At 43.8% G+C, this 23,276-nt stretch overlaps 1 protein-coding gene across 3 annotated transcripts in view; it reads right to left on the bottom strand.

The window, feature by feature from the left end:
- Positions 1-17,366, bottom strand: part of LOC110531324 (uncharacterized) — a 55,767-nt gene extending 38,401 nt beyond the window's left edge. Inside the window, exons 1-2 of one of the 3 annotated variants that reach the window (XM_090183349.1) lie at positions 17,097-17,366; positions 1-1,036 (exon numbers count right to left, since the gene is read on the bottom strand). The exon at positions 1-1,036 is cut by the window's left edge and continues 645 nt beyond it. In XM_090183349.1, the coding sequence (XP_090039475.1) occupies positions 1-796 (796 nt within the window). In that variant the 5' untranslated portion in view covers positions 797-1,036; positions 17,097-17,366. The remainder of the gene's footprint in view (positions 1,037-17,096) is intronic. The other 2 variants (XM_090183347.1, XM_090183348.1) reach the window with 2 other exon arrangements.
- Positions 17,367-23,276: the final 5,910 nt, after the last annotated feature.

Raw genomic sequence — 23,276 nt, 5'->3', positions numbered from 1 at the left:
TAAAGGAGGAAGAGAGGGAGGGAGAGGAGGAGAGGATAAAGGAGGAAGAGAGGGAGGGCGAGGAGGGGATAAAGGAGGAAGAGAGGGAGGGAGAGGAGGAGGGGATAAAGGAGGAAGAGAGGGAGGGAGAGGAGGGGATAAAGGAGGAAGAGGAGGAGGGGATAAAGGAGGAAGAGAGAGAGGAAGAGGAGGAGGGTTCCGTGGGCCTGTTGTGTAGCACAGCATTGGCTGCTGCTGCTCTCAGCCTCTGGATGGCAGAATCAGGGGAGAGGCGGCCCTCTTTACCCGCCCAGGAGCACCCGAGGCCGGGCCACACATCCAGCCCTGCCGGCCTCCCATGGAAGTCCCTGGAGGAACACCCAGACACCTGCTGATTAGAGGAGACAGCAGCAGGAGAGGAGGAGGAGGAGGAGGAGAGGGTGAAAGAAAAGGAGGAGGTCTTGGCTACTCTCTGGGCCAGGGCGCTGAGCTGCAAAGAATGCTGGGAGAGAGGAGGGACATCTGGGAGTAAACCCAGCGGAGAAGAGTCTCCCTCTCTTCCTCCTCCTCCTCCTTCTCCTCCTTCTCTCCTTCCTCCCTTCATCCTTCCCTCTCCTCCCAGGGTCGTAACCCCAGGCTCCAGGGCACAGGGTGGGCTGGAAGCTAGCTCTCTACCCAGGCCTTGGAGAGGGTTCCCCCCACACAGCAGGGCCAGGATGGAGGAGAGGGACAGGTCCTTATCCAGAGGGTTATCCATGGTGTCCTGGCTGAGATCCTGGCCTAACCCCAGACCCGGGCCTCGATCCTGGACGACCATGGAAGAGGAGGTGGGTGTTGGTGTAGCGTTGTGGTCCAATGGGTTGGAGGTCAGAGGGATGGAGGAGGAGGTGGGTGTAGGGGTCAGGGATGGGGGAGGTTTGGGGGAGGAGGTGGGGTGTAGGGGTCAGGGATGGGGGAGGTTTGGGGGAGGAGGTGGGTGTTCTTTCCTCTGTATCACTGACACAACTCATCTCTTCTTCTTCTGTGACTGTGTCTGCTGCTGGGGCCTTATCCCCATCTGATAGAGACAGAGATGGGGGGAGAGAGAGGAGGGAGAGGGGAGAGAGAGACGGAGGGAGAGAGGGGGGAGAGAGTGGGGAGGGAGAGGGGGGAGAGAGAGGGGGGGGAGAGAGGGGGGAGGGAGAGGGGAGGGAGAGAGAGGGGGGGAGAGAGAGGGGAGGGAGAGAGAGGGGGGAGGGAGAGAGAGGGGGGAGAGAGGGGAGGGAGAGGGGAGGGAGAGAGAGGGGGGAGAGAGGGGAGGGAGAGAGAGGGGAGGGAGAGAAGGGAGGGAGAGAGGGGAGAGGGAGAGAGGGGAGGGAGAGAGAGGGGAGGGAGAGAGGGGAGAGATCAGACAGTAGTCTACTGTACAGCGTTATAAAATGACCTCAGATCAGACAGTAGTCTACTGTACAGCGTTATGAAATGACCTCAGATCAGACAGTAGTCTACTGTACAGCGTTATGAAATGACCTCAGATCAGACAGTAGTCTACTGTACAGCGTTATGAAATGACCTCAGATCAGACAGTAGTCTACTGTACGGCGTTATGAAATGACCTCAGATCAGACAGTAGTCTACTGTACGGCGTTATGAAATGACCTCAGATCAGACAGTAGTCTACTGTACAGCGTTATGAAATGACCTCAGATCAGACAGTAGTCTACTGTACAGCGTTACTACATTGTGTTTGACACTTTTTTTTCTCAGAGTTCCCTGGATACCCCCCCCCCCGTGCTCACTATGATTGATTTACAAATTGGATTTATCTGAATTTTAGCCCGACTACAACAAATTAATAAAACATTTAAAAATGGAAATATCACATTTACACAAGTATTCAGACCCTTTACTCAGTACTTTGTTGAAGCACCTTTGGCAGCGATTACAGCCTCGAGTCTTCTTGGGTATGAAGCTACAAAGTTGGCACACCTGTTTTTGGGGAATTTCATCAGACCAGATAATCTTGATGTATCTTATTTCTCATGGTCTGAGAGTCCTTTAGTTGCCTTTTCCTGAGGAGTGGCTTCCGTCAACCACTCTACCATAAAGGCCTGATTGGTGGAGCGCTGCAGAGATGATTGTCCTTCTGGAAGGTTCTCCCATCTCCACAGAGGAACTCTGGAGCTCTGTCAGAGTGACCATCTGGTTATTGCACAGATTGCTCAGATGCACCTGAGCTCAATTTCTAGTCTCATAGCAAAGAGTCTGAAAACGATAATATATAAATAAGGTATTTCTGTTTTTTTATTTGTAATTCATTTGCAAACATTTCTAAAAACCTGTTTTTGCTTTGTCATTATGGGATATTGTGTGTATTTTGATGAGGGGGAAAAATATTTAATAAATTATAGAATAAGGCTGTAACGTAACAAAATGTGGAAATAGTAGGGATAGGGTAGGGATCTGAATACAGAGTCTGTTGTTATGCTTGAAGCTGGTGCTCATGCTTTCTCTCCAGGAATGCCTCCCAAAGCGTTTCAAAATTCAGATCGCAGTTTCTCAACGCACTCATACATTCTGTTAGACAACGGTGTGCAGATCAGTAGCTTCAAACTGCAGTAACTTGTTTGGAGGGTGAGGAGTCATGTTAGCGACAAAGATAAAGCTCTGTCACGGCTTTCAATAAGCAGCACTCCCTGATAGATCACAATATTAACAAATAATTGTAAAAAAAAATAATAATATCCACAACACACCACACCCACCCCAAAACATCTTCCCGTGGCCTCAAGTCTCTCATATGCGCGAGTAGATTCGATTTCACCAATCATCTCTGTGATGTTGTCACTTGATTTCTGTGGCAACTGTGCAATCTACTATCCCCCAAAGTCGAATTTTTTTCCATTTTTTTTTTTTTTTTTCCTATTTTACCGGTCAGCTTGTCGAGAAAGAAATAGCCTATTCCAAACTGACTCTGGGACAGTTGTGGGATGATATATCCCAAATTCATACTACCAGGAGGCATAGGCTTGCTCTACATGCGTTCTATTCATCCACAAATTAAATTGGGGATCATCAGCAAGCATATATCTTGAACCAAATATAATGCAATTAGTTTCAGAAACGTTCAACACCAATTTGTTTCATATCAACCCCCGTCAGACACCATTCGTATCACTGCTCAGTACATCTGTTAGCTCATTAACATTCTGATGCTGCTTGTAGAGTCATCAGCATACATGACCACTCTTGCTTTTTGTTTTATTACTTACGTTAAAGAGAGAAGAGAAGTGGGCCTAGGCAGCTTCCTTGAGGAACACCACAGTGTGTTTTACCATTAAAGAACACTTTTTTGCCTTCTCCTGGTCCTGGATAGATAGCTTTCCATCCAGGACAGAGCTGCAGACTTAAAACCATAACATTTGAATTTTCCTAGTAACAGTTCACGATCAATTGCATCAAAGGCAGCATTGAAATCTGGCAACACTACACCAACTAACTTCCTGTCATCCATACTCCTTAACCAATCATCTGTCATTTGTGTTAAGGCTCGTACTCGTAGGATGCCCTTCTTTGTATGCTGGAAACCCATTATCAGACCATTACATGAGAAATAATCCTTGATTTGTACAGATACTATTTTTTCCAATACTTAACACCAGCAGCAAGCCTATAGGACGACTATAAGGACCAGTGAATGCAGATTTTTTAATCCTTAGGGAGTAGAATAACCTTTGACTCTTTCCAGACTTCTGGGCCCCATACATCACTTATTAACCTCTCTTGGGTAGGGGGCAGTATTTTCATGTCCGGATGAAAAGCGTGCCCAAAGTAAACTACCTGTTACTCAGGCCCAGAAGCTAGGATATGCATATAATTGGTAGATTTGGATAGAAAACACTCTAAAGTTTCTAAAACTGTTAAAATGATGACTGCGAGTATAACAGAACTTATATGGCAGGCGAAACCCCGAGGACAAACCGAGGACAAACCAACCCCCCCCCCCCCCCCCCCCCCCCCCCAAAAAAAAATCAGGTTATTTTCAATGGCTGTCACTTTTATTATAAGGCGAAGTCCTCCCAGATTGCAGTTCCTAGGGCTTCCACTAGATGGCAACAGTCTTTAGAAAGAGTTTCTTGCTGTTTTTTTTTGAAAAATGAGCCAGAAATTGTAGTTTTTCTAGGTGGCTCCCATTTTGGCTGTAGCGTTTCCAAGCGCGTGGAAGAGAGCAAGTTCTTTGGTATTTTTCTCAGGTAAAGACAATAACGATTCTCCGTCTTAAATTGTATCGTTTATTTACGTTTTAGGGTACTTAAGGTTTGATTATAAACAATGCTTGACTTGTTTGGAAAAGTTTATTAGTAAGGTTTGGGATTCATTTTGTATGCATTTTGATGGAGAGAAACTGGGTGGATTATTGACTGAAGCGCGCCAGCTAAACTTTGTTTTTATCGATATAAAGAAGGACATTATCGAACAAAAGGACCATTTGTGATGTCTGTGAGTAGACCGTCCCACCTGCCCATAAGAAGTAAAAAATATGAGCGATTGGGGTAGATATTTGGGGTAGATATTTGGGGCTGATATTTGGGGTAGATATTTGGGGTAGATATTTGGGGCTGATATTCGGGGTAGATATTTGCGGTAGATATTTGGGGCTGATATTTGGGCTAGATATTTGGGGTAGATATTTGGGGCTGATATTTGGGGTAGATATTTGGGGCTGATATTTGGTTAGCTGTAACTCTAAGCAATTTGTCATCTAGATGATCTGTACCAGGTGCCTTGTCATCCGAAAGAGGCAACAACCTCCTTTCTACCCGTTCTACTTGATGAAAGTTTAACACCCCTCTCCTTCATGATACTTTAATAAGGGTATATGTAGGGTTGCAAAGAGTCAGAACATTTCCGGTAAATTTCTGGAATTTTCCATGGGGGGGGGGGGGGGTTAAGTCCGGGAATTTGAGGAATTTTACTTAAATGAATTTTTTTTTAACTTAGCTTATAACAGTGAACCTTTTTTGTGGGAAACACATTAAGACAATTCTAGGTCTTGTGGCATATTTTGGTTAAACTATCCCCAATTCAATGGAATTGTAACCCTCTGCATGCACAGTGCATTCTTCCATCACATGTACAGCTGACTCTCAAGCTCTTGCACACTAATGAGATGCTATTGAGCCCACACTACTACACTGTCTGAGCCAGCTCCTCAAGGACATCATGGCACTGAAAACAATGGATACACTCTACAAGAGAACCAAGGAAATGGTTAGGTATGTGAAGGGTCATCAAGTTATAGCAGCAATCTACCTCACCAAGCAAAGTGAGAAGAATAAGAGCACCACATTGAAGCTGCCCAGCAACACCTGTTGGGGTGGTGTTGTCATCATGTTTGACAGTCTCCTGGAGGGGAAGGAGTCTCTCCAAGAAATTACCATATCACAGTCTGCCGACATGGACAGCCCCATCAAGAGGATCCTCCTGGATGATATATTTTGGGAGAGAGTGAACTCAGCCTGAAACTCCTGAAACCTATAGCAGTAGCCATTGCACGGATTGAGGGAGACAATGCCGTCCTGTCTGATGTTCAGACTCGGCTTGCAGATGTAAGAGAAGAAATCTGTACTGCCCTGCCCACTTCACTGTTGCTCTAAGCAACAAGAAACTACAGTTCTGAAATACATCACAAAGCATGAAGACTTCTGCCTGAAGCCCATACACACCGCAGCGTACATGTTGGACCCCAAGTATGCTGGCAAGAGCATCCTGTCTGGTGCAGAGATCAACAAGGCCTATGGTGTCATCACTACCGTGTCTCACCACCTTGGCCTGGATGAGGGCAAGGTTCTTGGCAGTCTGGCAATGTACACTTCTAAGCAAGGGCTTTGGGATGGAGATGCAATATGCCAACATATCTCATCAGCCACCTGGTGGAAGGGACTTTGTGGATCAGAGGCTCATTCCCCTGTTGCCTCCATCATCCTCCAAATCCCACCAACATCAGTCGCCTCAGAGTGCAACTGGTCCTTGTTTGGGAACACACTCACCAAAGCACGCAACAGGCTGACCAATACAAGGGTTGAAAAATTGGTGGCCATCCGGGCAGATTTGAGGCTTTTTGTGCCTGACAACGAGCCATCCTCAACAAGGTTGGAAAGTGACAGTGAAGATGAGGCCTCAGAGTCTGATGCTCAAGAGGTGGACATTTGAGGAGGTCCAGGGAGAAGACATGGAAGCCTGAGAGAAAGACAACCAAAGCTTTAGTTTCTAGACTGTCATTTTACAGATGTTGAAAACATTTTTGGGAGATGTGATGGATCATTGGGCATCATTCAATATTCCCTTTCTTTTGTTTGTCAGTGAAATCATCCCATGTGAAGAGTCAACTCATTTAATTCAAGTTCAATTCGTAACTAAATAGATTTTTAAAAAATCTATTGGAAGGATTTAATCATTTGTAATGATGTCTACTTAAGATAAGGTTAAAGGTTTATGTTTCTGTCTCCATATGATGTGGTAAATATATCCAATGCAAAAAACATCTACATTTAAATGGTATTAATATTAATTTGCATATATTCCCGTTAATTCCCATATATTCCCGTTAATTCCCATATATTTCCGTTAATTCCCACATATTCCCATTAATTCCCATATATTCCCGTTAATTCCCATATATTCCCGTTAATTCCCACATATTCCCGTTAATTCCCACATATTCCCGTTAATTCCCATATATTCCCGTTAATTCCCATATATCCCCATTAATTCCCAGGGAAAGTTTCCCCAGAATGTGCAACCCTAGGTGTATGACATGGAGCCATCAGTCGGAATCATATCCTTCCTCAACTTGTCCACTTTGCCTGCAAAATATTAGTTAAAGTAGTTTGCAATGTCGTGTGGTTTTGGAATTAAATATACCCTCTGATTGAACAAAAGAGGGCAGACATGTTCGAATTCCTACCCATAGTAGTGTTCAACGTTCTCCACTGTTCCCCCCCATTTACTGATAGAATCCCTTCTTCTTCTTCTTCTTGTTAATCTTGGTCACAAGATTTCTTAATTAATTTACAATAACTTTGCTCATCAGAGTGCCAGATTTATCTGCTACTGTTTTTGTCTTTTATCATTGAATCATGACTTTTCTCAGCTCGTCATCAGTCCATGGGGGGGCACCGTTTAACCTCACAGTGCATGTTCTTAAAGAGGCGTGTTTATCAGCTATGCTCATTAATAACTTCTTAAAGGGGCGTGTTTATCAGCTATACTCATTAATAACTTCTTAAAGGGGCGTGTTTATCAGCTATACTCATAAATAACTTCTTAAAGGGGCGTGTTTATCAGCTATACTCATAAATAACTTCTTAAAGGGGCGTGTTTATCAGCTATACTCATTAATAACTTCTTAAAGGGGCGTGTTTATCAGCTATACTCATTAATAACTTCTTAAAGGGGCGTGTTTATCAGCTATACTCATTAATAACTCCATAAAGGGGCGTGTTTATCAGCTATACTCATTAATAACTTCTTAAAGGGGCGTGTTTATCAGCTATACTCATTAATAACTTCTTAAAGGGGCGTGTTTATCAGCTATACTCATTAATAACTTCTTAAAGGGGCGTGTTTATCAGCTATACTCATTAATAACTTCTTAAAGGGGCGTGTTTATCAGCTATACTCATTAATAACTTCTTAAAGGGGCGTGTTTATCAGCTATGCTCATTAATAACTTCAAAAAGGGGCGTGTTTATCAGCTATACTCATAAATAACTTCTTAAAGGGGCGTGTTTATCAGCTATACTCATAAATAACTTCTTAAAGGGGCGTGTTTATCAGCTATACTCATTAATAACTTCATAAAGGGGCGTGTTTATCAGCTATACTCATTAATAACTTCTTAAAGGGGCGTGTTTATCAGCTATACTCATAAATAACTTCTTAAAGGGGCGTGTTTATCAGCTATACTCATTAATAACTTCTTAAAGGGGCGTGTTTATCAGCTATACTCATTAACAACTTCTTAAAGGGGCGTGTTTATCAGCTATACTCATTAATAACTTCTTAAAGGGGCGTGTTTATCAGCTATACTCATTAATAACTTCTTAAAGGGGCGTGTTTATCAGCTATACTCATTAATAACTTCTTAAAGGGGCGTGTTTATCAGCTATACTCATTAATAACTTCTTAAAGGGGCGTGTTTATCAGCTATACTCATTAATAACTTCTTAAAGGGGCGTGTTTATCTGCTATACTCATAAATCATTTCATGAACAAACTTAGCGACATTTCAGGATCATCCTTACGACACACTTCTAACCATTGGCACATTCTAAATCTCATCCACAAATGAGTCCTGATTGAACCCTCTGTAGGACCTGTGGTAGATTACCTTAGGACCAGGTATTGTAGTGTTCCTAGTGAGTGAGTCCTGATTGAACCCTCTATAGGACCTGTGGTAGATTACCTTAGGGCCTCTGGTAATTGTAGTTGTCTTAGTGAGTGAGTCCTTATTGAACCCTCTGTAGGACCTGTGGTAGATTACCTTAGGGCCAGGTATTGTAGTTGTCTTAGTGAGTGAGTCCTGATTGAACCCTCTGTAGGACCTGTGGTAGATTACCTTAGGGCCTCTGGTATTGTAGTGTTCCTAGTGAGTGAGTCCTGATTGAACCCTCTGTAGGACCTGTGGTAGATTACCTTAGGGCCTCTGGTATTGTAGTGTTCCTAGTGAGTGAGTCCTGATTGAACCCTCTGTAGGACCTGTGGTAGATTACCTTAGGGCCTCTGGTAATTGTAGTGTTCCTAGTGAGTTCAACCAGGTTATGATCACTGTAACCTGGTGCCACTGATGCATCTTTGGAACACCGTTCAGCCACGTTGGTAAAAATGTGATCGATACAAGTTGATGATGTAATACCAGACCCTATTAGGGAACGTTCTGGTCGGTGATGTCATAATTGGGTCAGGTTGCATGGCAACAGAAATATGTTTTCTTTCTCATTGGACAGTTGGTGTTCAAAAAATATATATATTTATATATCCCTACTTTCATCAGATATCCAACATTTCACAAATTACATCAAGATATGTCGCACCAGGTGGCTTATAGCAGCAACCAACTAGTATAGGTTTCATACGTGGTACAGCTGTACCCATAGAGCCTATAGCTGTACCCACAGAGCCTATAGCAGCTGTACCCATAGAGCCTATAGCAGCTGTACCCACAGAGCCTATAGCAGCTGTACCCATATAGACTATAGCAGCTGTACCCATAGAGCCTATAGCAGCTGTACCCATAGAGCCTATAGCAGCTGTACCCATAGAGCCTATAGCAGCTGTACCCATAGAGCCTATAGCAGCTGTACCCATAGAGCCTATAGCAGCTGTACCCATAGAGACTACAGCTGTACCCATAGAGCCTATAGCAGCTGTACCCATAGAGACTATAGCAGCTGTACCCATAGAGCCTATAGCAGTTGTACCCATAGAGACTATAGCAGCTGTACCCATAGAGACTATAGCAACTGTACCCATAGAGACTATAGCAGCTGTACCCATAGAGACTATAGCAGCTGTACCCATAGAGACTATAGCAGCTGTACCCATAGAGTCTATTGCAGCTGTACCCATAGAGCCTATAGCAGCTGTACCCATAGAGCCTATAGCAGCTGTACCCATAGAGACTATAGCAGCTGTACCCATAGAGCCTATTGCAGCTGTACCCATAGAGACTATAGCAGCTGTACCCATAGAGACTATAGCAGCTGTACCCATAGAGCCTATAGCAGTTGTACCCATAGAGACTATAGCTGTACCCATAGAGCCTATAGCAGCTGTACCCATAGAGACTATAGCAGCTGTACCCATAGAGCCTATAGCAGTTGTACCCATAGAGACTATAGCTGTACCCATAGAGCCTATAGCAGCTGTACCCATAGAGCCTATAGCAGCTGTACCCATAGAGCCTATAGCAGCTGTACCCATAGAGCCTATAGCAGCTGTACCCATAGAGACTATAGCAGCTGTACCCATAGAGCCTATAGCAGCTGTACCCATAGAGCCTATTGCAGCTGTACCCATAGAGACTATAGCAGCTGTACCCATAGAGCCTATAGCAGCTGTACCCATAGAGCCTATAGCAGCTGTACCCATAGAGACTATAGCAGCTGTACCCATAGAGCCTATAGCAGCTGTACCCATAGAGCCTATAGCAGCTGTACCCATAGAGCCTATAGCAGCTGTACCCATAGAGACTATAGCAGCTGTACCCATAGAGCCTATAGCAGCTGTACCCATAGAGCCTATAGCAGCTGTACCCATAGAGCCTATAGCAGCTGTACCCATAGAGCCTATAGCAGCTGTACCCATAGAGACTATAGCAGCTGTACCCATAGAGCCTATAGCAGCTGTACCCATAGTATCTCTAATCCAGTCAACATTAAGTCCTTATGTTGTTTAGCTGGAGTAAGATCCTGGATGTAAACTCCAACTCCAACCCCCAGATCTATTTCTGTCCCTCCTGAACATATTGTATTCATGTATAGAGATCTCAGCTTCCTCAAAGGAAGAGTCCAAGTGAGTCTCTGATAGCCGCCAAGACATGAATATTGTCTGACTGCACCTAGACAGCATATTTCATGAATTTTTATTCCTTTAAAACCGTATACAGTTGATGTCTGAAGCTTACTTACACTTAGGTTGGAGTCATTAAAACCTCCTTCGGTATATTTACAGTATCTATATGTCCAGACATGAATCAGCAGTTGGAGATGGAACACAAACCGGCTGAACGAATGCGCCATTGTGAATAAATGTATTAATAAACATCATGTCCATCAATGTTGAGGTAATAAAAAATAATTGATATTATTATATATTATATATATATATATATTATAATCATATTGTATTCAAATATGATATTTTATTTATAATTAATTTGTAATTTTTTACGTTTTTTCATTATCGGCCAAAAGCCGGCTATTACCGGATAACTGGAAATAAACACATTGAACAAGTCCTCTATCGCCTCCTCAGACAACAGAGCGAATCAGACGCTACACAAGGCCAACTCAGGGGGCTGCTGCTCACCTCCTCGGTGGTCAGCAGCACCGTGAGCTCGGCGTCCGGCTCCACAAGGTGGTCCTCACCTTGCTCTCCAGTCATTTTGGGATTAAAGCTTATCTATAATTATTCAACGCACCATTACTCAAAACTTCTTCCTGTCTGGGGAAAAAAAAGTGAACCACCTTTATGCCTCTTGGTCATTCTGACCCCGCCCTCAGATCCATTTTTATACATTGTTGATGTCTGACCAATATCTTGTTAAATAAGTAGACAAACGTTCACTGTGTTGTCATTCACTTGCATTTTGCACACCAGTCGTCGTGTGATAGGCTACTGTCAAAGTGACGGCAATATTATTAAACTTTTTTTCACCCCCCCCCTCCCCCCTGCTCTCTTGCTATAAGGCCTTTAGAATGGCCATTTACTCTTATTCAAGGCAGATTCAAATTGGCTACTCTGATCCCGTGTAGCTCAGTTAGTAGAGTGTGATGTTTACAATGCTAGGGTTATGGGTTCAATCCCCACTGGGGAGCAACAATATCAAAAATGTTTTTTGTTGTTGTTGCGAAAGTCGCTCTGTAGGCTACGGCTCATCGCGTCGTGTCACAAATTAGCCTGTAGTTATAATGACTAAAGTTGAATCTCTGAAGTTTAAACTATGAAGCCTGTAAGAATCTCTGATAAACTACTTGTGCTCATCCTGTCAAGCCGATCTGTCTGTGTTGGTAGGCGTAAATTATGTTTAGACTGCATTAGCAATAGAGGTGCTTGGGTAAAATCACAGGGGAAATATATATTCACGTCACCAAATAATTGATTAAAACAAATTGTTTTGCGATGAAGATCTACAGAAGCCTCAACAGCACTCTGTAGGGTTGAACCATGGTGTAGCCAGAGGACAGTTAGCTTCTGTCCTCCTCTGGGTACATTAACTTCAATACAAAACCTAGGAGGCTCATGGTTCTCACCCCCTTCCATAGACTTACACAGTAATTATGACAACTTCCGGAGGACGTCCTCCAACCTATCAGAGCTCTTGCAGCATGAACTGACATGTTGTCCATCCAATCAAAGGATCAGATAATGAATCTAGTACTGAAAGCATAAGCTACAGCTAGCTAGCACTGCAGTGCATAAAATGTGGTGAGTTGTTGACTCAGAGAGAGAAAGACAATAATTGAACAGTTTTGAACTAATTAATTTCTTCCAAAATGAAGGAGAAGCAAGAGAGAAATAGAAAGAGAGAGAGTCTGTTTTTTTTCAGTTCCACTTACTTATCTAGCAAACGCTGCTAGCTAGTTTAGCCTACTGAAACACCCTGCTCAAACAGAGGGATGCTATGTTAGCTAGCTGGCTATAACAGAGGGATGCTATGTTAGCTAGCTGGCTATAACAGAGGGATGCTATGTTAGCTAGCTGGCTATAACAGAGGGATGCTATGTTAGCTAGTTGGCTATAACAGAGGGATGCTATGTTAGCTAGCTGGCTATAACAGAGGGATGCTATGTTAGCTAGCTGGCTATAACAGAGGGATGCTATGTTAGCTAGCTGGCTATAACAGAGGGATGCTATGTTAGCTAGCTGGCTATAACAGAGGGATGCTATGTTAGCTAGCTGGCTATAACAGAGGGATGCTATGTTAGCTAGCTGGCTATGACAGAGATATGCTATGTTAGCTAGCTGGCTATAACAGAGGGATGCTATGTTAGCTAGCTGGCTATAACAGAGGGATGCTATGTTAGCTAGTTGGCTATAACAGAGGGATGCTATGTTAGCTAGCTGGCTATAACAGAGGGGTGCTATGTTAGCTAGCTGGCTATAACAGAGGGATGCTATGTTAGCTAGCTGGCTATAACAGAGGGATGCTATGTTAGCTAGCTGGCTATAACAGAGGGATGCTATGTTAGCTAGCTGGCTATAACAGAGGGATGCTATGTTAGCTAGCTGGCTATAACAGAGGGATGCTATGTTAGCTAGCTGGCTATAACAGAGGGATGCTATGTTAGCTAGCTGGCTATAACAGAGGGATGCTATGTTAGCTAGCTGGCTATGACAGAGAGATGCTATGTTAGCTAGCTGGCTATAACAGAGGGATGCTATGTTAGCTAGCTGGCTATGACAGAGAGATGCTATGTTAGCTAGCTGGCTATAACAGAGGGATGCTATGTTAGCTAGCTGGCTATAACAGAGGGATGCTATGTTAGCTAGCTGGCTATAACAGAGGGATGTTATGACTATCCAACACAACACTGGAACTCTTTCAAGTCAAGGTAAGGCTTTTGGTTTTACTAATTTATTGGCACCGGGGCCCGCCGGTGTAACTGCTTACTGACTGTACACTGTAACATTACTGAATGATTGTAGCGGGTTTACTAACGACTTCTATTAGCAATGCTGACTATGACGTTACTTCAGCTAATATGGTGACAACGATGTAGGCTGTTTGTAGAGGTTATGATATGAAGGTTTGGCTTGGAAAGGTTTTTTTCACCTGGTCACATTCAGCTGATGTTTTGTGCATTGAACTCCACATGCGAAGGGAAGAGGTGAGAGGAGGAGAAATGTGAGAAGGAATACAACGTGGCTGCTATGAAAGTTAACTGTGATCAGGGGTGTATTCATTCTGCCAATTCTGTTGAAAAACATTTCTTAAAACGGAAGCAAACAGAACAAAACAGGGATAAACATACCTGAATTTGTCCAATAGAAACTCTCGTATGCAACTGTTAGATGAATGACTACACCCTAGATCAGCTAGATGCAGGCAAGAGTGTGCAAGGCGATATTGAATGTCACGGTCTGTCACCTCAAATTTATCTCTCGACCTGTGTGCCTACGTTGTAAACTTTAATTCATAGGCTAGGTTGTAGCAACCTCATGATGGGTACAGGGAACATTCTAGTATCATGTAGTAACCTAAACCCATCACTGTTACATTGAACTGGGTGAATATGAATGACAGTAACCTAAACCTGTCACTGTTACATTGAACTGGGTGAATATGAATGACAGTAACCTAAACCCATCACTGTTACATTGAACTGGGTGAATATGAATGACAGTAACCTAAACCTGTCACTGTTACATTTAACTGGGTGAATGACAGTAACCTAAACCCATCACTGTTACATTGAACTGGGTGAATATGAATGACAGTAACCTAAACCCATCACTGTTACATTGAACTGGGTGAATATGAATGACAGTAACCTAAACCTGTCACTGTTACATTGACCTGGGTGAATATGAATCATCCAGTATGCTGTAATAGAAATAAGGCCATGCTCATAAATAAATAACCGTCCTCCCTCATCTTTGAACGGCACCGACCTCCACTGTCTTCCCTTTGCCTTCAACACAACGGGCCGCAACAATGTCATCCTCCTTCTGACCAGACAGCATCAGATAGATGGCCAACACGTAGAGAGAGAGAGGGGCGCTGTTTCGCTCACTCGGATCTCTTCTCATGTGGGATACATTCAGCCTCTTGTGAATCGAAGGAAAATAATGAAACGCAGAGACTAAATGTCTAGAAAAATATATAGAAAAAATATATAGAAAAAATATATAGAAAAATATATAGAAAAATATATAGAAAAATATATAGTAAAATATATAGAAAAAATATATAGAAAAAATATATAGAAAAATATATCGAAAAATATATAGTAAAATGTATAGAAAAATATATAGAAAAAATATATAGAAAAATATATAGAAAAAATATATAGAAAAATATATAGTAAAATATATAGAAAAATATATAGTAAAATATATAGAAAAATATATAGAAAAAATATATAGAAAAAATATATAGAAAAATATATAGTAAAATGTCTAGAAAAATATATAGAAAAATATATAGAAAAATATATAGTAAAATATATAGTAAAAATATATAGAAAAAATATATAGAAAAATATATAGAAAAATATATAGTAAAATGTCTAGAAAAATATATAGAAAAATATATAGAAAAATATATAGTAAAATATATAGGAAAAATATATAGAAAAATATATAGTAAAATGTATAGAAAAATATATTGAAAAAATATATAGAAAAATATATAGACAAATATATAGAAAAATATTTTTTGGGGGTGGTCAATTTTGGGCTTCCCTTGGCTGCATTTAGATACACCCCTATGTTGTAATGGGGGTACATTTCAGAAAAAAACCTATGTTGTAATGGGGTACATTTCAGATAAACCCCTATGTTGTAATGGGGTACATTTCAGATAAACCCCTATGTTGTAATGGGGTACATTTCAGATAAACCCCTATGTTGTAATGGGGTACATTTCAGATTTAAAAAAAAATATGTTGTAATGGGGTACATTTCAGATACACCCCTATGTTGTAATGGGGTACATTTCAGATAAACCCCTATGTTGTAATGGGGTACATTTCAGATTTAAAAAAAACTATGTTGTAATGGGGTACATTTCAGATACACCCCTATATTGTAATGGGGTACATTTCAGATAAACCCCTATGTTGTAATGGGGTACATTTCAGATAAAAAAAACTATGTTGTAATGGGGTACATTTCAGATAAAAAACCCTATGTTTTAATGGGGTACATTTCAGATAAACCCCTATGTTGTAATGGGGTACATTTCAGATTAAAAAAAAACCTATGTTGTAATGGGGTACATTTCAGATAAAAAACCCTATGTTGTAATGGGGTACATTTCAGATAAACCCCTATGTTGTAATGGGGTACATTTCAGATACACCCCTATATTGTAATGGGGTACATTTCAGATAAACCCCTATGTTGTAATGGGGTACATTTCAGATAAACCCCTATGTTGTAATGGGGTACATTTCAGATAAACCCCTATGTTGTAATGGGGTACATTTCAGATAAAAAACCCTATGTTGTAATGGGGTACATTTCAGATACACCCCTATGTTGTAATGGGGTACATTTCAGATAAAAAAACCCTATATTGTAATGGGGTACATTTCAGATTAACCCCTATGTTGTAATGGGGTACATTTCAGATACACCCCTATGTTGTAATGGGGTACATTTCAGATAAAAAACCCTATATTGTAATGGGGTACATTTCAGATTAACCCCTATGTTGTAATGGGGTACATTTCAGATACACCCCTATGTTGTAATGGGGTACATTTCAGATAAAAAACCCTATATTGTAATGGGGTACATTTCAGATAAACCCCTATGTTGTAATGGGGTACATTTCAGATTTAAAAAAAAACTATGTTGTAATGGGGTACATCTCTTTCTTGTGTTATTATATAAAGCCACAGTACGGCACATGCATGTGTGTGTGTATAAACCTTAATATGTGCTGTGTGTGTGTGTGTGTGTGTGTGTGTGTGTGTGTGTGTGTGTGTGTGTGTGTGTGTGTGTGTGTGTGTGTGTGACCGATCGGCAATAACACTGTCACGAACTGATCCGAGGGACACATTCTCTAACGTCGCTATTGACGTGCTAGAAGCATAGACCTATAATAACGATTAGAAAAGGGTCATGTTTTTGCTCTACTGTACAAAATGGTCACGATATAACTTGTCTTTCACTGTAACAATGAGGTCGTGTCAATAATCAAAAACATGTTATACTGTCTACAGTTCGTGACACCATTACTGGCCCAGACAGACATCTTATCAAGACCGGACGGACACACGGTAGCCTGCAGTAACCCACCGTAACCTCATTAGACAAAGTAGCCTACAATGTGTGAGGTTACGGTGTGTTTGTGTCCGGATAGATGTATGTCTGTCTGACTGGGTCGGTAATGATGTCACGAGCCAAACTCAACCTTTAGAACCGACTGACCCCGTTATTGATCCACCGGCCCCGCGGTCAAGACTTGCGGTCACGGATTGCGTACCCGCTCCAGCTCTCTCGGTTCACAACATGGCTGCCGCCCGCGAGCTGCCGGGGTGCAGTAGATCCAGACCTCTCAGGCTACGGTATTCCACCGCTCATCTCCCTCTCGTGCTACCGTATCCCTTCCCCGTTTCACCTCTCCGCCCCTGGTTACCGCTCCACTGAACAGAGCAGAAAGCAGTATTACCGAATACACTTACGTGATTGTAGCCCTAAGCGCTGCGGTTGGTCTTGCTTTTTCCGAGGCATTTTCCTTTTTTTTTACATTCTTCTTCTCAGGTCTGTGGGGTGAAACGTGTATCCTTATCTTCGTTGGAACGAAAGGATACTCCTGGACTCCCGTGTAAGAGTGTCCTCGTTGGTTAGTAGGGTAGATCCGGGGACTGTCGCGAACACTGACCGGGGCAGTGGCCGTGCCTGCTGCTTCCCGCGGCTCTGCTCTCTCTCTTTCTCTGTGCAGTGTGTGTGTGTGTGTGTGTGTACAACCAATAATGGAGAAAGATCAAAGGGCAAGAGAGCAGTAGAGGAGACTCACACACACACAGATAGAGAGAGTAGAGACGGTGAGGAGAGAGAAGGAGAGGAGAGAGAAGGTGAGAGAGGAGAGGGAAGGAGAGGAGAGACGGTGAGGAGAGGAGAGGGAAGGAGAGGAGAGAGGAGAGACGGTGAGGAGAGAGAAGGTGAGAGAGGAGAGGGAAGGAGAAGAGAGGAGAGAGGAGAGGGAAGGAGAGGAGAGAGGAGAGAGAAGGTGAGAGAGGAGAGGGAAGGAGAGAGAGAAGGAGAGGAGAGAGAAGGTGAGAGAGGAGACAGAAGGAGAGAGAGAAGGAGAGGAGAGAAGGTGAGAGAGGAGAGGGAGGGAGAGAGAGAAGGAGAGGAGAGAGAAGGTGAGAGGGGAGAGGGAAGGAGAGAGAGAAAGAGAGGAGAGAGAAGGTGAGAGAGGAGAGAGAAGGAGAGGAGAGAGGTGAGAGAGGAGAGGGAAGGAGAGAGACAGAAGGAGAGGAGAGGAGAGGGAAGGAGAGAGACAGAAGGAGAGAAGAGGAGAGAAAAGGAGAGGAAAGGAGAGAGACAGAAGGAGAGAGAGAAGGAGAGAGAAGGTGAGAGAGGAGAGGGAAGAAGAGAGAGAAGAGAGAGAAGGAGAGGAGAGAGAAGGTGAGAGAGGAGATGGAAGGAGAGAGACAGAAGGAGAGGAGAGAGAAGGTAAGAGAGGAGAGGGAAGGAGAGGAGAGAGGAGAGGAGAGAGAAGGAGAGATGAGAGAAGGAGAGAGAGAAGGAAGACAGAAAGTGAATAATAATAATGGATTTTTATAGCACCTTTTTTTTTAAATCAAATGCTGCAAAGTGCTTTATATAGTAGATATAGATAGATATAATATATATAGTAAAGGGGAATCTCACCTCATCCACCACCAATGTGTGGCACCCACCTGGGTGATGCATGGCAACCATTTTGTGAAGGCTCACCCTACATCAGCTATAGCATGGTGGAGAGGTGAGGGTTATGCCAATTAGGAGGGTGTGTGTGTGTGTGTGTCTCTTTATATAAAGCGATGGTACGGCTACATTTTTGTACATTCAAACAGCAGTAGTACCAATCTATCTTGTATTATTAGGGCTCTATAACTCTAAAGTGTGTGTGTGTGTGTGTGTGTGTGTGTGTGTGTGTGTGTGTGTGTGTGTGTGTGTGTGTGTGTGTGTGTGTGTGTGTGTGTGTGTGTGTGTGTGTGTGTGTGTGTGTGTGTGTGTGTGTGTGTGTGTGAGAGAGAGAGAGAGAGTGAGAGTGAGAGCTTGGTTGAGTGGGACTGGGGAACAGTCCTATAGCCAATTAATTAATGGTCAATGAATATACAATTTAGTGTTTGTGAATATTATTAGTCTTTTATCATATACAGTTGCTTGCGAAAGTATTCATCCCCTTTGGCATTTTCCCTATTTTGTTGCCTTGCAACCTGGAATTAAAATATTATTTTTCGGGGAGTTTGTATCATTTGATTTACACAACATGCCTACCACTTTAAAGATGCTAAATATTTTTTATTGTGAAACAAACAAGACATTAATACAAAAAAAAACTGAACTTGAGCGTGCATAACTATTCACCCCCCCCCCCCCCCCCAAAGTCAATACTTTGTAGAGCCACCTTTTGCAGCAATTACAGCTGCAAGACTCTTGGGGTATGTCTCTATAACCTTGGCACATCTAGCCACTGGGATTGTTGCCCATTCTTCAAAGCAAAACTGCTCCAGCTCCTTCAAGTTGGATAGGTTCCGCTGGTGTACAGCAATCTGTAATTAAGTCAAACCACAGATTCTCAATTGGATTGAGGTCTGGGCTTTGACTAGGCCATTCCAAGACATGTATATGTTTCCCCTTAAACCTCTCGAGTGTTGCTTTAGCAGGGTCATTGTCTTGTCTCAAATCTCTGGAAGTCTCAAAACTCTGGAAGACTGAAACAGGTATCCCTCAAGAATTTCCTTGTATTTAGCCATTCCCTGTATTTATCCATCATTCCTTCAATTCTAACCAGTTGCCCAGTCCCTGCCAATGGAAAACATCCCCACAGCATGATGCTGCCACCACCATGCTTCAGTGTGGGGATGGTGTTCTCGGGGTGATGAGAGGTGTTGGGTTTGCGCCAGACAGCATTTTCCTTGATGGACAAAAAGCTACATTTTAGTCTCATCTGACCAGAGTACCTTCTTCCATATGTTTGGGGTGTCACCCACATGCCTTTTGACGAACACCAAATGTGTTTGCTTGTTTTGTTTTTTAAGCAATGGCTTTTTTTCTGGCCACTCTTCCGTAAAGCCCAGCTCTGTGGAGTGTACGGCTTAAAGTGGTCCTATGGACAGATACTCCAATCTCCGCTGTGGAGCTTTGCAGCTCCTTCAGGGCTATCTTTGGTCTCTTTGTTGCCTCTCTGATTAATTCCTTCCTTGCCTGGTCCGTGAGTTTTGGTGGGCGACCCTCTCTTGGAAGGTTTGTTTTGGTGCCATATTCTTTAAATGTTTTAATAATGGATTTAATGGTGCTCTGTGGGATGTTCAAAGTTTCTGATATTTTTGACATTAACCCTGATCTGGACTAACCCTGATCAACAACTTTTCTTTTTTTTTCTTAGGGGCAGCAGCGGAGCTTAGTGGTTAAAGTGTAGAGGCGGTAGGGTAGCTTAGTGGTTAGAGTGTAGAGGCGGTAGGGTAGCTTAGTGGTTAGAGTGTAGAGGCGGTAGGGTAGCTTAGTGGTTAGAGTGTAGAGGCGGTAGGGTAGCTTAGTGGTTAGAGTGTAGAGGCGGTAGGGTAGCTTAGTGGTTAAAGTGTAGAGGCGGTAGGGTAGCTTAGTGGTTAGAGTGTAGAGGCGGTAGGGTAGCTTAGTGGTTAGAGTGTAGAGGCGGTAGGGTAGCTTAGTGGTTAGAGTGTACGGGCGGTATGGTAGCTTAGTGGTTAGAGTGTACGGGCGGTAGGGTAGCTTAGTGGTTAGAGTGTACGGGCGGTATGGTAGCTTAGTGGTTAAAGTGTACGGGCGGTATGGTAGCTTAGTGGTTAAAGTGTACGGGCGGTATGGTAGCTTAGTGGTTAAAGTGTACGGGCGGTATGGTAGCTTAGTGGTTAAAGTGTACGGGCGGTATGGTAGCTTAGTGGTTAGAGTGTACGGGCGGTAGGGTAGCTTAGTGGTTAGAGTGTACGGGCGGTATGGTAGCTTAGTGGTTAAAGTGTACGGGCGGTATGGTAGCTTAGTGGTTAAAGTGTACGGGCGGTATGGTAGCTTAGTGGTTAAAGTGTACGGGCGGTATGGTAGCTTAGTGGTTAGAGTGTACGGGCGGTAGGGTAGCTTAGTGGTTAGAGTGTACGGGCGGTAGGGTAGCTTAGTGGTTAAAGTGTACGGGCGGTATGGTAGCTTAGTGGTTAAAGTGTACGGGCGGTATGGTAGCTTAGTGGTTAAAGTGTACGGGCGGTATGGTAGCTTAGTGGTTAGAGTGTACGGGCGGTAGGGTAGCTTAGTGGTTAGAGTGTACGGGCGGTAGGGTAGCTTAGTGGTTAGAGTGTACGGGCGGTATGGTAGCTTAGTGGTTAGAGTGTACGGGCGGTAGGGTAGCTTAGTGGTTAGAGTGTACGGGCGGTAGGGTAGCTTAGTGGTTAAAGTGTACGGGCGGTATGGTAGCTTAGTGGTTAGAGTGTACGGGCGGTAGGGTAGCTTAGTGGTTAGAGTGTACGGGCGGTAGGGTAGCTTAGTGGTTAAAGTGTACGGGCGGTATGGTAGCTTAGTGGTTAAAGTGTACGGGCGGTATGGTAGCTTAGTGGTTAGAGTGTACGGGCGGTAGGGTATCTTAGTGGTTAGAGTGTACGGGCGGTAGGGTAGCTTAGTGGTTAGAGTGTACGGGCGGTAGGGTAGCTTAGTGGTTAGAGTGTACGGGCGGTATGGTAGCTTAGTGGTTAGAGTGTACGGGCGGTATGGTAGCTTAGTGGTTAGAGTGTACGGGCGGTATGGTAGCTTAGTGGTTAGAGTGTACGGGCGGTATGGTAGCCTAGTGGTTAGAGCGTTGGACCAGTAACCGAAAGGTTGCTAGATTGAATCCCTGGGCTGACAAGGTACAAATCTGTCGTTCTGCCCCCTGAACAAGGCAGTTAACCCCACTGTTCCCCTAAACAAGGCAGTTAACCCCACTGTACCCCTGAACAAGGCAGTTAACCCACTGTTCCCCTGAACAAGGCAGTTAACCCACTGTACCCCTGAACAAGGCAGTTAACCCACTGTTCTACCCTGAACAAGGCAGTTAACCCACTGTTCTACCCTGAACAAGGCAGTTAACCCACTGTTCTACCCTGAACAAGGCAGTTAACCCACTGTTCTACCCTGAACAAGGCAGTTAACCCACTGTTCTACCCTGAACAAGGCAGTTAACCCACTGTTCCCCTGAACAGGCAGTTAACCCACTGTTCCCCCCGAACAGGCAGTTAACCCACTGTTCCCCTGAACAAGGCAGTTAACCCACTGTATCACTGAACAAGGCAGTTAACCCACTGTTCCCCTGAACAAGGCAGTTAACCCACTGTACCCCTGAACAAGGCAGTTAACCCAACTGTTCCCCTGAACAAGGCAGTTAACCCACTGTACCCCTGAACAAGGCAGTTAACCCACTGTTCCCCTGAACAAGGCAGTTAACCCCACTGTTCCCCTGAACAAGGCAGTTAACCCCACTGTTCCCCTGAACAAGGCAGTTAACCCCACTGTTCCCCTGAGCAAGGCAGTTAACCCCACTGTTCCCCTGAACAAGGCAGTTAACCCACTGATCCCCTGAACAAGGCAGTTAACCCACTGTTCCCCTGAACAAGGCAGTTAACCCCACTGTTCCCCTGAGCAAGGCAGTTAACCCCACTGTTCCCCTGAACAAGGCAGTTAACCCACTGTTCCCCTGAACAAGGCAGTTAACCCCACTGTTCCCCTGAGCAAGGCAGTTAACCCCACTGTTCCCCTGAACAAGGCAGTTAACCCCACTGTTCCCCTGAACAAGGCAGTTAACCCCACTGTTCCCCTGAACAAGGCAGTTAACCCCACTGTTCCCCTGAACAAGGCAGTTAACCCCACTGTTCCCCTGAACAAGGCAGTTAACCCCACTGTTCCCCTGAACAAGGCAGTTAACCCCACTGTTCCCCTGAACAAGGCAGTTAACCCACTGTTCCCCTGAACAAGGCAGTTAACCCACTGTTCCCCTGAACAAGGCAGTTAACCCCACTGTTCCCCTGAGCAAGGCAGTTAACCCCACTGTTCCCCTGAACAAGGCAGTTAACCCACTGTTCCCCTGAACAAGGCAGTTAACCCACTGTTCCCCTGAACAAGGCAGTTAACCCACTGTTCCCCTGAACAAGGCAGTTAACCCCACTGTTCCCCTGAACAAGGCAGTTAACCCACTGTTCCCCTGAACAAGGCAGTTAACCCCCTGAACAAGGCAGTTAACCCCACTGTTCCCCTGAACAAGGCAGTTAACCACACTGTTCCCCTGAACAAGGCAGTTAAACCCACTGTTCCCCTGAACAAGGCAGTTAACCCCACTGTTCCCCTGAACAAGGCAGTTAACCACACTGTTCCCCTGACCAATTTGGACTATTTTGTGTATGTCCATTATATGAAATCAAAATACAAATAAATTTCAATTGCAGGTTGTAATGCAACAAAATAGGAAATACGCCAAGGAAGATTAATATTTTTGCAAGGCACTGTATCATAGTCCATTAGGCTACATTATATTTGCCTTCGGGTGACGTTTAATTGCTCATAATTAATTCCAGCAGCTGGAGCCTATAGAGTCTCTGTGTCATGACTTGTGCCTGTCTCCACCCCCCACCAGGTGTCTCCACCCCAACCAGGTGTCTCCACCCCCCACCAGG

This window comes from Oncorhynchus mykiss, chromosome 9 (assembly GCF_057628025.1).
Source record: "Oncorhynchus mykiss isolate SJ-2025 chromosome 9, ASM5762802v1, whole genome shotgun sequence".
Classification (NCBI taxonomy): Eukaryota; Metazoa; Chordata; class Actinopteri; order Salmoniformes; family Salmonidae; genus Oncorhynchus; species Oncorhynchus mykiss.
Note: the sequence above shows the minus strand (reverse complement) of the source record. Positions and strands in the feature narration are given on the sequence as shown.